General features: G+C 40.0%; 1 protein-coding gene across 3 annotated transcripts in view; it reads right to left on the minus strand.

The window, feature by feature from the left end:
* Window positions 1-1174: 1174 nt before the first annotated feature.
* klf12a (Kruppel like factor 12a) overlaps window positions 1175-17899 on the minus strand; it is a 33289-nt gene continuing 16564 nt past the window's right edge. For 2 of the 3 annotated variants that reach the window (XM_066659899.1, XM_066659898.1), the window contains exons 3-6: window positions 14289-14853; window positions 9145-9283; window positions 3418-3578; window positions 1175-3197 (exon numbers count right to left, since the gene is read on the minus strand). In XM_066659899.1, coding sequence (XP_066515996.1) covers window positions 3016-3197; window positions 3418-3578; window positions 9145-9283; window positions 14289-14853 — 1047 coding nt within the window. In that variant the 3' untranslated portion in view covers window positions 1175-3015. The remainder of the gene's footprint in view (window positions 3198-3417; window positions 3579-9144; window positions 9284-14288; window positions 14854-17899) is intronic. The other variant, XM_066659900.1, reaches the window with a different exon arrangement.

The raw sequence follows: 17899 nt of genomic DNA on the forward strand, positions 1-17899 counted from the left end.
GTCTCTGATCTTTTACTACTATTTGGTCAGGTTTTATATCTCAGTCTATCGGCCCTTTACTAATTAATAGTATCTTCTTGTAAAATATTAGGGCACTGGTTGCAGTTAATGATCAGAGACCTAGTGGCTGAAACTGCTAAGCATTTTGGCTGCATGTTCTTCATAGTCTTGTTCAGGGTCAAATGTCACAGCTTCAGGCTAAACCTGTGTTTCATCTGTGTTGGGTCATTTGAATCAAGGAGTGATAAATACCACGCAGTTATGGAATGATAGAGGGCAGTATCAGGTCTCGTGTCAATATATAAATCTAAACACAGGCCTCTGAGATCAGAAAAGAACTAGCAACTCCAGTTTCTCTTTTCTTTTTCAGAGTGTGAGGGAAGGTTCGCCATGCATTTACTGCCATCTAGTGGCCAGAATATGCTACAAATCGGTGTTTTCTTATCTGCTGTTTTTCATTGGGCCCCCTCCAGGGTGTATTCCCGCCTTGCGCCCAGTGATTCCAGGTAGGCTCTGGACCCCCCGCGACCCTGAACTGGATAAGGGTTACAGATAATGAATGAATGAGTGTTTTCATTGGCTTGGTGTGTGTTTAATGTGGTGATGCACGTTGGTAAATATATACTGTACTGTGTAAGGGGACACGAGAGCATTCAGAATAAAGTACTATTTATCTGAACACTACATTTTATTTGCTAATCCTATGTTAAATAAATCAGTTCCACTGAAATAGTTTTGAAACAGCAGTTTATAACCCAGGAAGATTAAATAAAAATGAATATTCAATAAACATTTCGTTTCCCAGATGTGATTTCTGTTTGATTAATGTTTATATTTCTACTATTAATTCAAAAAAAGCTATGCCATGTTTGTAAGGCATTATTCCAGCAACGCTTACAAGTGGTTCTTCAAGGGTGGTTTAGTAAAGGCAGTGGTTCTTTATAAAACCAGGAACAGTCAAAGAGACTTAACATGGTTCTTTTCCAAGTCAAACCTTTAATCTCTTTACTGGAAAACGTGTAAAATATTCTTTAAAAAAAGCATGTTTAATGCTTTTATAAGAAACAAAACAGCTGTTTATTGTTAGTTATGGAACATTTATAGAATGTTTCAGGAAGGAACACGCCTGCGTGCACGCGCATGTGTAAAATTAACCCAACCATTATTTCCCATATACAAACTTTTTATTCATGCCTTCATTCAATCCATTAAACATATATTTATGTATAAATTCACAGTCATATAAAAATGTGTACAATAACATCATTTACAAATACATAATTGCAAAACAGATTAAAGGTTAAAGGAGTGACCCGTTGACGGTTACCACTTCTGATTATCAGTCATTAGGCCTCCCGTACAATACTATAAATTGTGACATCACATACTGAAAAGGGTGCAAAATACTGAACAAATACATGACATAAATGCACGAAAGAAGATACACAACATGATCAATTATTTTTATAAAAATGTACAGACATCTGCTACACTATGTTTGTGCACAAATGATGCAATTGAATTTGAATGTAAAGGATCTCTCTCTCTCTCTCTCTCTCGACCCGACTCTGGTTGGAGAACACAGTACATAGATAATTGTGTAGCCTTAAAGAGACTGTTAACCTGTCACGTGTAATCTAGGTGAACTTTCCCTTTAAAGGTCCATCATAAAGTGGTATTGTGTCGCCGTATATTGCAGTTATGCGGAATGAAAACAGAACCTATTTTTTTTTTTTGTAAGGTAAATAAAGATTGTGAATGGCTTTGTACTTTCACTTCTGCTCTTACCCTGTTGATGATCCAATCCATCAAGTTTTAGATCTGAAAGGAATGTGCAAGCAAACCACAACTGACAATAAATGGTCATTGAATGCCAAATAGTTTTTCAATCAAAGAAAAAAAAAAAGTGAGGAAACACCTCATTATTCATTCATTTCCATTTCACAGCCCATAGCTGACATTAAAGCTGTCAGAAAGAACTGACAAAAAATATCTTCAAATAAATTGCCGCCCTCTCGCTCTAATAATACTTCTTCTTGAACTTGACAGAGGCAAATCGACGTTAATAAACTTGCATGTAAATGCTGATATGTAAATGCTCTGAGCTGGTATTCAATAACATTTTGTACTCATTCCCTCTCTTCTAACAGTGCCTACTTTATTGGAAACACCTATGTTTAACAGTTTGTAAATTAGCCCTGTTGATGGACGGCTTGTGCTGAGCCTCCTCTAGCAACTACTCTGCTGAGAGTGGCCCACCACCAGAATAACGAATGGTATCCAGAGTGCCTGACCACAAATAACCTGTACTTTTACACAGGCACAAGTTAGATGACAAATAAGTGAAAAATTGGCAAGTGATCAGAAGTATTAGGTAGGTGTTTCTAATAAAGTGGATGGCAAAGTATACTCGTACTTTCTTCTTCATTCTAAACCTGGCCTCAACGCCATTGCATACAGTGTCTTAGAGTGAGAATGGACCAGGACCAGCTCTTCAGACCTATCTTTAGGAGATAAAAGAAAGGTGATCCAAACCAGCACTCCCACACTGAGATACTTTATGAATAGACACCATTTTCCCCACCACCTCTCTCTCATGCTAGGAGGGGTCCAGCCCTTCCCTGGATTCCCATAGACCTCTGAAGCCGTGTAATCATTCGGGAGCTGCCATCATACCCTCATTAGGAAATCTAGGTTGGTGTCCTATTGATAAAAAAAATATTTAAACCATTTAATAAATCATACAATCCAGTCCAATACTGAGGAAAATGCTGAGAGGAAGAAGAAAAGGTATCAGGTTTAGATGTGGTTTACCACATGCTGAGAGATATTTCATTTATTTATTTATTTAATTCTAAAATTCTATTCACTTCCCGGAAATAAATACAGTGTAGAAATGTAATTCTTAATATGGGCATTTCGGCAACTAACGAATAACAACAGGTCTTCAGAAGTCTACAGATTGACAGAGCCCAGCCCTGTCTCTCTATTGGTTCATCCTTCCCGCCATTATCCTCACACCAGCGCGTGGCGCCGTCGGTGCAGTGCGAGGTGGTCTGAGCGTGAGAAGCTGCGTTCGCAGTCTCCGCATTTGAAGGGCTTGACACCCGTGTGTTTGCGGTAGTGGCGCGTGAGCTCGTCCGAGCGTGCAAACTTCCACGTGCAGCCGTCCCATGTGCATTTATATGGCTTCTCACCTGATTGAGAGAGAACAAAAAGAGTGAATGACGTCACACACGATTTTCTTTTTTCAAGTTTTTGAGATCTAATTTGTACAATTTTCCATTTAGGTTCATCCAAATGTAGTCAGCAAGCAAATAATAATAATAATAGTAATAATAATAAATTAAAATAATAATTTTTGGGGCGTAACATGCTGGTGAACATGGCTCAGATATAGTCTCATGTCTAACTCACCAGTGTGAGTCCTCCGGTGTGCCTTCAGGTGTGAGCTTTTGGTGTAAACTTTACTGCAGCCCTCAAATTCACAGCGGTGGATACGTCTCCTCTTGGAATCAGGAGACTCAGGCCTCCTCTGCCTTCGCAAGCTGTCGATACTGAACGGCAACATGGAGCTGCTATGACAACACACAAAACACAACGTTACTAAAACAGAACTGGTTTAGAAACACACCTCAGATAAAAGTCAAAATAAAATTGCACTTATTTCAGTTGCAACTATTTATGCAAAGAATAAACACATAATTAAGAAAAACGAATTACATTAGTATTGTTATTGCACATGTGTATACAGAGCAGTATAACTGGGTATGAAGTACTGCATAGTGTCACACATTGAGGGAGGACTTATAGAGTTTGATGGCCACAGGTAGGAATGACCTCCTGTGGCACTCTGCAGTGCATTTCTGTGGAATGAGTCAATCATAACAGTTATTAAAAATATATTTTTTAAACTTGACAAAAAGACGCTCTTATAATAAGAAATATATCAATTTTTTACATTTTATATTTATTTATTTATATGTTATAATTTAACTATTATTTGTAGAAGTAGTAGTAACAGCAGTATTAATAAAAGAGTAAAGAACATTGCTAATAAGAGCTTCTTATTACACAAAACACACACAAAATTGAATGTAACCGCTAGGGTGTGCCACAATATCAATAATATTCACGGCTATGCTATGTAGTAGTTATACCTAAGCTAACAATATTTATTACCGCCACTAGAGGGTAGCATACTCCTATGTGTGACGTATAGCTAATTGCAACTTGCCAAGCCAGTGCTGGTTAGTTAGGGTCCTAGTTTCCGCTGCCCTTCATATTTTAGTGGTCTATCTGCTCTAACATTAATTTCATTAGATTTTATGAGCAGATGAAACTCAATAATAGGAATAATAGCAGTTGTACAGGACACCAGCATCATCATATTATGCATGTCTGATGTCCGGGATACTTAGATAAAAGCCCATTATGCAAAGGAATGTATTTACTTATAAACATAAACATCTACATAAAACAAACCAGTGTCAAACAACTGACCATTGATGCTAGGTAAACTGTAATGCAGCCTCATGAAAAAAAAGATGAAGGAACCTCGTTTTGCCAGGAAAACATTCACACACACACACACACACACACACACACACACACACACACACACACAGATATTCACACACAGAGTAAACCCATGGACCTTTAGAACATTGGCTTATGTTGGAGATGTTTGGGAGTGGGTTCTCACCCCCCACAGAGCCACTTCCTGTTTCTTTTGGGCCGCAGGGGTGCGTCATTTGTGTGTGTGTGTGGATTCGAGAGCGAGACAGAGAAAGAGAAAGAGAGAGAGAGAGAGAGAGAGAGAGAGAGAGAGAGAGAGAGAGAGAGAGAGAGAGAGAGAGAGAGAGACATGTGGAAAAGGGGTGGGTGGGGGGTGGGGGTCACCTGTGGCTCTTGGCAACTGTAGCTCTTTTGGGGGCCCAGAGGAGATGGGGAAAAAAGAACCACTGAACACTCATAACTTCTCTCTCAAAACAGATTCTGAGCAAAGAGCAAACTCCAGAATCATCAGCCAGTGTGTCAATATCCACTTCTGACCTGTCCATGTATGTCTTTCCCATTCTCTGATGTTTTCTTTCATAGCTACTGTTGCTAGGTTGGACATGATTTACAGAGCATTGGCAAACTCCCATGCAGCTAAATGAGAAACATTATCATAGTTTTTAATTATAATATATAGTTATGTTGTTTGTATATGTTGATGAGAGGTTGCCACAGAAAAACAACCAATAAAAACACAGTCAACCTGGCCACCTGGCATACTACACTAGATGCCACAGAACCCCGGCCCCCAGATGGTGCTTGGAGGCAGTGAAATCACTGCCACCAATCTTGCCACCTATGATGTGTTTACATGTTGCTACAAAAAAGTCTTAGTTCAAAAAAAAAAAAAAAAAGTCTCATACAGGTATTCATCCATGAAAACATTTCCAAGCTGACAAAGTCACTGGCTAAAATGGATGATTATGGATGAACCATAATATTTTCTTGACTTTGTTCATAAAAACTAGGATGCATGGTGAGAACCATTTTCAGATGTACAAGCCTTAAAATGTGATGTCTGCTGGCTAGTACACAGAAAGTTAATATTCTACATGTATGTGAGGAACTGTGGCTAAGACAACACATGTTATACCAAGCTGCAGCTGCAACTTTGACTTTTTTTTCAAAGGCCTAAACTCCTCCTCTTCCTCCACACTACGTAGTGCACAGTGTAGGTCATAACAGTTTTCTGCAGTACAATTGTGCATTGTATGTCAAATAATAAAAGCATTTATGTGTGATATAAGCTGCATGCCCCTCTGTTGAACATGAAGTGCCCAGTCTGTAATGTTGTAATATTAGTTTAATAATATTTAAAGTGCACTATGTAAGGAGTAGGGCACTATTTAGGACACTATGTAGGGCACTATTTAGAAAATTTTCCAGAGGGAAGAAGCTCCTCCCTTTCTGTTTCCCACTGGAATAGATTCATTAACACACTCAAAAATCAGTAAGTTCTAGGTATGTGCTATAGATTTTTTTTAGTATACTCAACGTGGACAGTTGCTTTCTATATAATACACTCAGGGAATAGCTAGACCCAGTAAACAATTAGCCGTTGATTCAACGTTGAAATAACGTAATGACTGCCGTCTAATCAACGTTCTCTTAAGGTTGAAAATGAAAGTTGAAAAGACGTTCAAACACAGACATTGAAAAGACGATTATTAGACGTATTTTGGACGTCCATTGACGTTATTAATTGGTCCCGAAATAAATTACTTGTATAAAACGCGTTTTGGACGTCCACTGACGTTATCGATTGGTCACCACTTAACCAACTCATTAAGATGGATTTTGGACGTCCATTGACGTTTAAAATATGTCCTTGACGAACAGACTACTTTTAGACATATTTTGAACATCCAGGGACGTTCCTTGTTTACTGGGGAATTAATAAGTGCATAATTGGGATGCAGCTTATTACAAAGGAAAGTAAGACTGAAGATAGTGGTCTAATATTAGGTTTGACAATGCAGGCTTAATATTTTCATGGTGGCTGTACCTCAGTATTGAGAGAGGGAAACTGCAGCTGACTGAGGGCTAAAAGCAGCGGTGTTGGTCATTTTGTTCCGTCTTTTGTTTGTATTTTTCCCGCTGGAGCCACTCGGAGGGGCTTTCCGATGGTGAGGACGTGCAAGGCAGTGTGACTGATCACACATCAGCCTACAGAGATACGTTGATGAAGAATACAATGAAGTCTAGCTCTTTTGGCTGCTCTGAGCTCAGACAGAAACACTTTCAGTACATAACATGAACAGCTTTGCCTTGTGCACCTGTGTCCCACAACATAACTGACCTAAAGTGCACTCCCTTAGAGACCTGAGTGAAAATTCTTTTAAAGCACAGTGAGTTCCATTGCTCTGACCCGTCTACAGACACAGCAGTAGTTATCTCCATGAAACTGCTCTCTCTGTTTTTGTGAATACACACACTATTAAAGAAGTGGGGATAATTAGCTGTTAAATATATTTTCAGTAAATGAACATGCTTTTTGTTGATTCACAACAACATATCATACAGGTTAAAAACCAGAACATATTTGTACTGTTAGAATTTCACCCTTTAGCTTCTTAGAATAAAATAAATTTTTCAGATAAAACTTCCTGACTGCCCCAGACACTACAAGTAGTAAATAACACAAATGTCAAGGCCCAAGCTTGGACTAATCTGTGCAAAAATGCTTACCTACTTGCCGTTCTGCCAATCATCAACTTTCTCCAAACCTAGTGAACTGATAGCTGCGAAAACCTATTTGGTTAACTAGCCAATAGTGTCTCACAAACTAGCTAGCTCCTTAAGTAGTGTAATTTAAGAACATTAGCCATAGACGTAGCAGACAACAACAAAGTGATTTCTGAACCATAAGGGTAACATCTGCTAGCCAGTTAGCCACCCACTTTTGTCATTTTACTTGAGACATTTGATTACATATTTTGTAAGTTAGCATCAGATATCAACATTCAGTATTGATAGTAGATCTTTAAAAGGGACACCAAAAGGAAGGGTTGTGATAGTTTAGTTGTTCATGTTGTCCATAGTTAGCTTCTGCTAAAGTACTGCTTTAACATTTACCAGACGGTCTGGGTTTACGTTGAGAAAAACAACAATTTCAAACATGCAATTTGTGATATTTGTGACACCACCTGCTTACTTATATTGACGAACATCAAGCATGTTAGCAATGCTAGCTAATTCAAATGGTTTATATCGAGCTAACAGAAGTTTTGCTGGGATTTATTTCCTATTTTTTTTAGCAACATTGAGCAATATTTAATTCACGGAGAAGTGAAAATGTCCCCAGAGTTTTGAACAGTCATGTATGCATGCTTGACTTGTCCTGTACCACACCACCACACTTAGTAACACACTGTCGCCTTCAGGCTTTGCCAAACAGTGCTGCTGAACACTAGCCAGCTCCCTCTTCCCTGTGGTCAACTCATCAGCTGGTGCTGCCCACAGGGTTCCAGGCACCATCTACTCTCTCTCTCTCTCTCTCTCTCTCTCTCTCTCTCTCTCTCTCTCTCTCTCTCTGTCTCACTCAATCACACACACACACACACACACACACCTGTCTCATCCCAGCCCTGCTACCAGCTTCCCCCTCTGGGCATGCTGAATATGGAGGAGGCCCTGTCACCCACCCCAGCTCCAGGGAGAATTCCTTTATTAATGAGCTTCCCCTTTCCTCTCTTTCTCTCTCTCTCTCTCTCTCTCTCTCTCTCTCTCTCTCTCTCTCTCTCTCTCTCTCTCCCTCTCTCCACACCCACACACACACACACACACCTGCTCATCCGCCATTCCTTCACATACTGTGAGAAGCCCATTTATAATGATGATGAATTCATGCTGACAGAAAGAGTGTCTCCATGAAATTCTATCAAACCCAGAGACAAAAGCAAGGCAGAGGAACCCCAGAGAGCCAACATAACAATGACACACATGCACTCACAGTGGGGGCTCATTTTGTCACCTTGGAATGTATCAGCAGTATTGTGTCATGCGTCGTATCCTATTCATGTTTAGTTTGAGATCTACATGTGGCTCTAATATTTAGGTTGATTCTATAATTTGATTATATTAATAAACTATTTTGTGTTGCACACTGGTGCACAGTGTTTATTGGTTTATGTGGGAAAAGCACATTTTAAAAGTAAGGAAACATCCCTCCTTGGTCTTTTATTGAGCACAGTGCAAATGAAATGGACAATAAGTGCAAATAGAGCTGGACAATAATTCAGTTTCAGTGTATATCACAATATGAAATGTTTCAATAACAATATATATATATTTATTATGTCAAAGTACATTATTTACAGCATCTGTCACTGGCTGATGGTCATTACAGGACGGTGCTGCCATTCATTCATTGAAGTTTGTTTAAAAAAATGTATTTTTATGAAGCCAAGAGATTTCTTGTTTGTCTGTAATTCTACGGCTATTATTTTGTTAATATCGAGATCAGAATTATGCTGTATAGACCAAAATGATGAAATACCACGTGATATAAATTTTCACCATATCATCCAGCCCTAATTCACAATCTAATAATTATGTGTGTGAGTGCCTGGGTGTGTGACTCACTCCTGCACAGCGCGGGCAATGGTCAGGGCAGTGGAGCCGGTCTCATTCACACTGTCCAGTGTGACGTTAGGCAGGTCATCATCTTCACTGTCACTCAGTGATCGCCGTGGTGATGGTCTCTCTGTGATCCGCTGTGAGACTGAGGGGGAGCACAGAGTGGGTTAGGTTAAAACATAAAATTAAAGGCATTGTGTAAACCACAGAGCATAGACTTAAAAGTGACATACATCTGTGTTTACCTGGAAAACCTCATACACACAGTTACATTTGTCCTGTAAAAACTGCATTCGCTAACTAGTTTTATTAGAGGTTCTACCCAGTTTAATGATCTTATCTTATCTTAAAAGGATCTGTGTACAGACAATTTGACTCTGGATGATGGATTGATGGCTCCTTCAGGGGACTATAACTGCTTTCATAGTATGTGTTCCCAGTAAACATTTAGTCGTTGATTCAACGTTGAAATAACGTAATGACTGCCGTCTAATCAACGTTCTCTTAAGGTTGAAAATGAAAGTTGAAAAGACGTCCAAACACAGACATTGATAAGACGACTATTAGACGTATTTTGGACGTCCATTGACGTTATTAATTGATCCCGAAATAAATTACTTGTATAAAACGCATTTTGGACGTCCACTGACGTTATCGATTGGTCACCACTTGATAACTAACTTATTAAGATGGATTTTGGACGTCCATTGACGTTTAAAATATGTTCTTGACGGACAGACTACTTTTAGACCTATTTTGAACGTCCAGGGACGTTCCTTGTTTACTGGGTTATATTTACATACTATATTCACATGTGTACATAATTTCCATAGTCATGTAAAGTCTATTACTACTGGTTATGAGGATTGAACCACCAACTTTCCTGTCCCAAGCCCACTTCTCTAAACGGTAGGTCACCCTACAAACCCTGATTAGTTACATAAACACTTATAAAGGCTAATTCCAACAAAGCAATTTTCACAACAAGAGAAACTTGTAGAAATAGCCTTCTTTAAACTTGGAAGTAGGTTTATGCCATTAACCCTGGACCCCCACCAGCTCACCTCCAAACAAAACCATTCCACCGAGGACTCCATAACCACCATTCACCTGGTTTTATCACACTTAAGCAATAAGGACACATATGTCACAATCCACAGTTCAGCATTCAAACCCATCAAGGTTAATAAACTCCATTCACTCCAGTCTAAACTCTTCACTCTGCTGCTGAGTTTTCCACTTCCTGAGCAACAAGCCTCAAGCAGTTGGGATTCAGAACAGGATGTGCTGCTCCATCACTCTGAGCACTGCAGCTCCCCAGGGCTGTGTACTGTGTTCCCTGCTGTACACTCTGCTCACCCAAGACTATGTTGCCAAACATCATAGCAAATATATTATCAAGTTGGCTGATTATACAACTGCTGTGGGGCTCATTTCCACCAGCAATGACAGAGTCTACAGGGACGAGGTGAAACAGGTGAAGTTGTGGTGTACGGACAACAATCTCTCTTTGAATGTCACCAAGAGAAAGGTGATTGTGTTCTTCAGGAGGACACTGGTACTGTATTATCTTCTGGACATCAGTGGTCCAACTGTGGACGTGGCATCCAGTCTCCATACACCTCTTTCTTAGTGAAGAATCCTCACATGTAGCATCACTCAGGTACAGAAACTCAGACAGGATAACATTGCCACCAGTGGTAAAGACTGCATAGCACATCACTGGATCTACACAATGTAGATGGTATAAAAGGACGTGCTGCCTTCCTCTAACATGGACTCTCTACACTCTTCCCGTCTGTATGAATGATATGAATCATGGCCAAGAGAATTTAGCATCACAGGCAGCCATGCTGCTGAAGTCATATGCATGATACTGCACTCACTAATATTTACTGGATATTTTAAACTGCTACAGACAGCTAACCTTATCAAGATATTGATCATGCACATCTATAATCACTGCAGTAGACCTACAGGGAATTGGACAATGAAACTGAAACCACAATAATGTATTAGTATGGTGTAGGGCCTCCTTTAGCGGCCAATACAGCGCCAATTCGTCTTGGGAATGACATATACAAGTCCTGCACAGTGGTCAGAGGGATTTTAAGCCATTCTGTGCTAAATGTAGCTCCAAGCCCTGGTGTAAGCATGATTTGTTCCTTAATCAACACAAGGCTAGGAATGACAATAAAGTTGACTTTGCTTTGAGCTGTCATAAAAAGTTTATATCGTGTACCCTTCCATTGCCCATCAGTAAATGTTTGTCATTGTGTTAATGTAAGGAATTCTGTACAGCTTTGAATGCATCGTTTTCATCCACAAACCTTCACTTTTTAAAGTGTAGATAAGATGCCTGTTAAACCCTTTGAGCCATTAATGAGTAATGAATGAACCATATAGACATAGGAGAGAATTTCCCATACAGACGCATTAACCGCATCAGCAACAAGGATGTGATCAGTGCCAGGGACTTTGTTGCATGTTGGTGATTGTGGCTTGTCGGTTTTCCTTTAGCGATCTTTGATGACTCTGAGTGACTCTGCAGATTAATGGTAAACTAAAGGCAGCCTTGACTACTGTTCATGATCAAAAGCACAGGATTTCCCCAGTAGTAAGGAAACACATAAATCATTCTGAGAACCCTGAGAGAAGCCTGTGTGATGTAGAACATATATATGGTCTGGCGGATGTGTTTTTTTTATGACTATAGGTGTGTCATGGCTAGTGTTGCCTTGTTGTTCAACCAGCCAACCCTGTTGCCATGGAAACCTCCCTAGACACAGCAGAGGGCACAGGCCCTCAAGATAGGGGCTGGCTCAAATTCAATGAATGTGTGTGTGTGTGTGTGTGTGTGTGTGTGTCTGTGTGTAAGCCTGATCTTTCTATCATACCTCTGTCAAGTTTGATTTTCTCCTGATTTGCCAAAGATGAATGTTTTAATAAATGTTTTTTGGAGAGGGGTCCTCATTATAATAAGTATTTACATTATAATACGTAATTAAATTATTTTTAAACTCAAGTTTTGGAAGCTACAACTTTTTTTCCCACTTAATGGAATAAATGAAGTAGAGTCTCTGGGTTTTCCATAGTTCTGTACACACATATGAGACTATTGATCTATGCACAGGGCTTAATGTCTGTGTATTGAAGTGCAATATTGTGTGTGTGTGTGTGTGTTTATGTGCATGGGGATCCAAGTACCAGAAACAACATGAATGGAAGTCAGTGCTTCCCTCTACTTTTCTCTTCTCCCTTTTAAAAGAAAAAAGGATGAAAAAGAAAGAGAAAAGTCAAAGGCCTCCACTGCCACAGAGCCCATTAAGAACATCACTTGTGCCCAGAGGCACACAGACTTTCCTGGGCAGCTGAGTGAGTGTGTGTGTGTGTGTGAAGAGCTATTAGTCTCCTCAGTGCTACACTCTTAAAGAAAAGTGCCTTAAACGACAAACACTGCAGCAACAAAACACCATGAAAAATACAATTTTGGGGGAAAAATATATGATTGAAAGCTATTTTCTAATAAGTATCGCTTGCCAAATCTGAAAAGCACAACATGAAGAAGGTTTTTAGGTTTAAATTAATTCAAACTCACCATGTTTTACATTTTCCCTGTCTTTATTTTATTTTTGATTGTTATGCATTCACTGAGGTCCACTTACAACATTTGTGTGGTCTCATATAATGAACAGTCACAGATTTTTTTTATAAGACTATTGTCCATTCACTTTACCCTTAGAAATGAAACAGGCTGATTGTATTAAAAATAAATATTTATGTATAATTACCACACATATGTGGAGTTGTGAACAAATGGCGCATTGTGAAACATCAACAATGTGTATATTCTGTGTGGTTTTCAGCGATTTGGGGAACAGAATTGAATTTCTATAAGGAAAATACAGTCTTGGTGGCTTTCCAATCATGCTTTTATTGCAGTGCTTTACCCATAAATTTCAGGTGGCCTGATTTAAATGGGAGCTGTTCTTGTCATGGCACCTACTTCCTGTGTGGATAAAGACTGCTGCCTGTAGCACTGAATAAAGAGAGTGAAGCACAATGGGCTTCCAGTCATGAGACCGTGCCTGCTCAACCTGCTGGTGGGCTCTGGGTTCTGTCATTGACCTTCTAGGACTCAGAGAGGCTTTTATAGATGAGAAAAAAAGAAAGAGAGAGTGAGAGAGAGCAAGAGAGAGAGAGAGAGAGAGAGAGAGAATAATGAAAAGGGGACACATCAGGCAGTGCCAGAGAGGGAAATGTATAGACGTTCAGGAAGGGGAAGAGTTCAGAAAGTGTAAACTTTAGAGAGAATCATCACTTATTCTGCCACAATGCCTTCTACAGGAAAAACATCTTCTATCAGTTCATCTTCATTCAACCAAACTCAACTTAACTTAAAGGAGCTTATTATAAAGGTGTACCTTTAACAAAGAAATAAATTTGTAGGTATCTGAAAGAGGAAACCTTCAGGTAGATGACGTATCGACTCTTCCTAAGTTGAAGTTTCAAAATTCCAAAGCCTAGTTGTAATTATAATACATTTTTTGTGACATTTTCCCAATCTTTTACAGGTCTGTATTTAGTAGTTACTGTACCTTTAAGACTGATATGCCATTGATGAGTTTTTTTTCTCCTAAAATCTTTAAGAAATGTATAGAAACATTTCTTTCCCAACAGAGGAAGTTGAATAGGGCTGTGTTTGTGGTTAGTGCTCATGTGTGGACTGTTTACGCAGGCCTGCAAACTCTTATTTCAAACAACAATGGAACATTTGTTTTCCCAGGACAGGTCCACATAATGTATTTATCTTGGATATTGTCACTGTCCCAAAAACCTCCATAATTCCAAAATAAACACTTTTATGAAATAGCCATAAAACTAACAAACAGTGGCCTGGATGTATCAAGGATTCTGTGCTAATTTGTTTGTTTTAAAACAAATAGCTGCCTCTATGTGAGGAACCCGCTCTATGGACCATAAATGTTTCATGCAGGGACTACCAATCAATTTGATCCTTCAATCTCAAGGGAGTTGCACTTCACAAAAAATAATGTAAGAATAATATATTAAATGTATTTGTTGCTACATTTTGGTGATAAAAAGACTTCTTCTCTCTACCTCATTCACTCATTCTCTCCTTCACCTACCTTTTCCATGTATTCTGCTCTCTTCCAGCATGGGCATAAGCAGGCCTCCAGGTCCCAGTGATCCAACTCCAGGGTACACCAAGGGAACCGGCTGTACCACCACAGGAACTCTGCGAGGGTGGACATGGATGGGACTGGGGCAGGGGGGGAGGGGTTGTTGGGGCAGGGGAAGGAAGGGTTGCCCTCTCAGAGCTATAGAGGGTGGAGATGACACTCTGGAAGGAGACAGCTTCAGCCGCGGGACGGGGGTTATAACAGAGGGTGGCGAAGAGGACAGAAGAGAGGAGGAGGAGGAGGAGGATGAAGGAGACCTAGTGGATGAGAGTGGAGGGGAACGAGGGCAGAAACGTATAGATGATGATGAAGATGATGATGTTGATGAAGGTGATGAGGATAATGATGACGATGATGACGGTGAGGAGCGGGATCTGTTGGTGGAAAGGTCCACAGGCTCTGTCTGTGTCTGAAAGCAGTTGGAGGGGAAGCATCTGTCAGGTGAACGAGTGCGGAATCTTCTGTCCATGACCAGCACGCCCATGTCTGCATAAGAGCGGATGTCAGGAGACTGGAGATGAAAGACAAAAAGACAGCATTTACATCAATATTTTAAACTCTTAAAGGTATTTTCTGTAAACTAAGCCTAGGATATATCTACAAAAAATATTTCAAGTGTTTATTTCTTTTAATTTGATGATTATAACTGACAACTAATGAAAACCCCAGCATCTCAGAAAATTTGAATATTGTGAAAAGGTTCAATGTTGAAGACACGCTCTAATCAGCTGATTAACTCAAAACACATGCAAAGACCTTTAAATAGTCTCTCAGTCTGTAGGCTACACAATCATGGGGAAGACTGCTGACTTGACAGTTGTCCAAAAGACAATCATTGACTCCTTACACAATCAGGGCAAGACACAAAAGGTCATTGCTAAAGAGGCTGACTGTTCAAAGAGCTCTGTGTTCAAGCACATAAATAAAGCGGCGAAGGGAAGGAAAAGATGTGGTAGAAAAAAAAGTGCACAAGCATCAGGGATAACCACACCCTGGAGAGGATTGTGAAACAAAATCCATTTAAAAATGTGGGGGAGAAAATGTGGAGTCAGTGCTTCAAGAACCACCACACAGACGTAAGCAAGACATGGGTTTCAGCTGTCGCGTTCCTTGTGTTGAGCCACTCTTGAACACAAGACAGTGTCAGAAGTGTCTCTCCTGGGCTAAAGAAAAAAGGACTGGACTGCTGCTGAGTGGTCGAAAGTTATGTTCTCTGATGAAAGTAAATTTTGCATTTCCTGTGGAAAGGCAGAGGAGGAGAATCCACGTTGCTTGAGGTCCAGTGTAATGTTTCCACAGTCAGTGATGGTTTGGGTTGCCATGTCACCTGCTGTGTTTTCTGAGGTCCAAGGTCAACGCATAACATTATGACCACCTACTTGTTTCTACACCCACTGTTCACTCTCTGATCCACTGACATTCAGGAGTACTTTTCAGTTCTACAATTACAGACAGTAGTCCACTTGTTGCTCTACTTATGTTGTTTGCCCAGTTTCACCTAATTCTTGAGTGGTCAGGACCCCCGCAGGACTGTCAGAGAGCAGCGCTGCAGTGAGACTGATGTTGTAGTGGTGTGTTAGTGTGTGCTATTCTGATATGAGTGGATCAGACACAGCAGTGCTGCATGGAGTATTTAAACAATGTCTCCTCAATGTCCCCTCTGTTAGACACACCTACCCTTTTGGTCTACCTTGTAGATGTAAACTCAGAGACAGTAGTACATCTGTTCTTGCACATTGTGTGTGTCCTCAAGTCCTTTATCAGTGGATACAAGATGTGGGCTGGATATTTTTTTGTTGGTGGACTATTCTCAGTCCAGCAGTGACACTGAGGCATTTAACAACTCCACCAGCACTGCTGTGTCCAGTGCATTCATATCAACACAACACACACTAACTCACCACCACCACTGTAGTCACTGCAGCTCTAAGGGTGATCCACTACCCAAATCATACCTGCTCTGTGGTGGTCCTTTTGGGATCCTGACTATTGAAGAACAAGGTGCAAGTGTGAAGAGCAACAAATGGACTACACTCTGTAAATGTAGAACTACAAAGTGCTCATGTGGTCAGTGGAGCTCAGGGAATGGAGAATGAATGTAGAAACAAGCAGGTGGTCATAATGTTATGGTTGATTGGTGTATTCAAGTTGCAATAATTTGAGACAGGATTCTGAACTGTAGTTCATAAAATGAACATCTTTTACCCTGTTCCACAAGTTAACACAGTTCTGACGTCACACTGAAATGCCTCTGATATGCGTTGGCCAAAATACCAAAAGGATCAAACACCACAGCAGCATTCTTCATGTGTCCACACAGCTCTATTCCTTTAAATGAGAATGAGCCACATCTCAGTTCAGCACAAGGGCCCAGGAGTGAGGTGCATTCTTGTTTTCGCCATATCTAATCAGTACATGTATTTCTCCATGCTGGTTGTGTTTTATTCCTTTTAGTGTTGTCTTATTGTTTTTAATGTGCTCTTATTGGTTTTACATAAACAAGTCCAGTGCTATTATTGGAGGTGGGACCACTCTAATGTCACTGGACTGTACGTAATTTCAGATCCCCATATTAATGTACAAATGTACATAAACAATTTCAAGATATGTCCCCTTTAAATGGTCTGTTTCAAAAATGTACTAGGCTGAAGACCAACATTTCTTTTGAATTTAATGAGGAACAGCATAGTGTGCAGCAATATGTCATTTCTGTTTAGTGCAAACATAACTGTTTAATAATTAGTTACATTTGAGAAGCTACTATTGTACAAATATGAATGCCTTTATTGGAGTGGAAAGCAAACTCTGAAGGAACGAAGTGCACAGTGCACCAACTAAAGCTTTATAATAAAAAATACACCATTTAAATTTGTCTGTTAGAATTAGCATAAGGTCAGGGTGAATAGACTACCATTTCTGAGGGGGCTCCAAGGTTCAATCAGTTACAGAATGTAATGCACACATGAATGAATACCGCAAAACAATGCAAACTGTGGATTCACACTGGATTCAAATAAACTTCTTGCCAGAATTCACTAAGTGGTAAATGCTAAATAGCATGCTAGTAGTTAGCTCTCTAGATAGCCTACAACTAGTCCAGCCAGAACATGGCTTTAGATTCACACGAGTTCATAAATGATTCACACTGGATAATAAGCCCTGAGATTAACAACTGAATAAGAAGCCTCCAGTTTAAGGGATCAAACATATTTGAGTCATTAATTATTTAGCCTGAATATTGCACATCTAGCTACAAACCCCCTCCAATGTACTCAGGACCCTCTCTGTCACATTTAAAAATGTCTGAGGCTACATCTGCCCTAATTTTCCGCTGTGTTTACTGTGGTTGGTCGAGGCTTGGAGGCCACTCAGCTGAAATGGAACTTGCTTTGAAACTTCGATTCTCTCTCTCCCTCTCTCTCTCTCTCTCTCTCTCTCTCTCTCTCTCTCTCTCTCTCTCTCTCTCTCTCTCTCTCCTCTCTCTGGAAGAGGAAGTGGTGGGGATTGGGATCCTATAGGGGCTCATGCTTATTGCGGCTCATTTTCCGAGGCCCTCA

The sequence above is a fragment of the Hoplias malabaricus genome, chromosome 2 (genome assembly GCF_029633855.1).
Source record: "Hoplias malabaricus isolate fHopMal1 chromosome 2, fHopMal1.hap1, whole genome shotgun sequence".
Taxonomy (NCBI): Eukaryota; Metazoa; Chordata; class Actinopteri; order Characiformes; family Erythrinidae; genus Hoplias; species Hoplias malabaricus.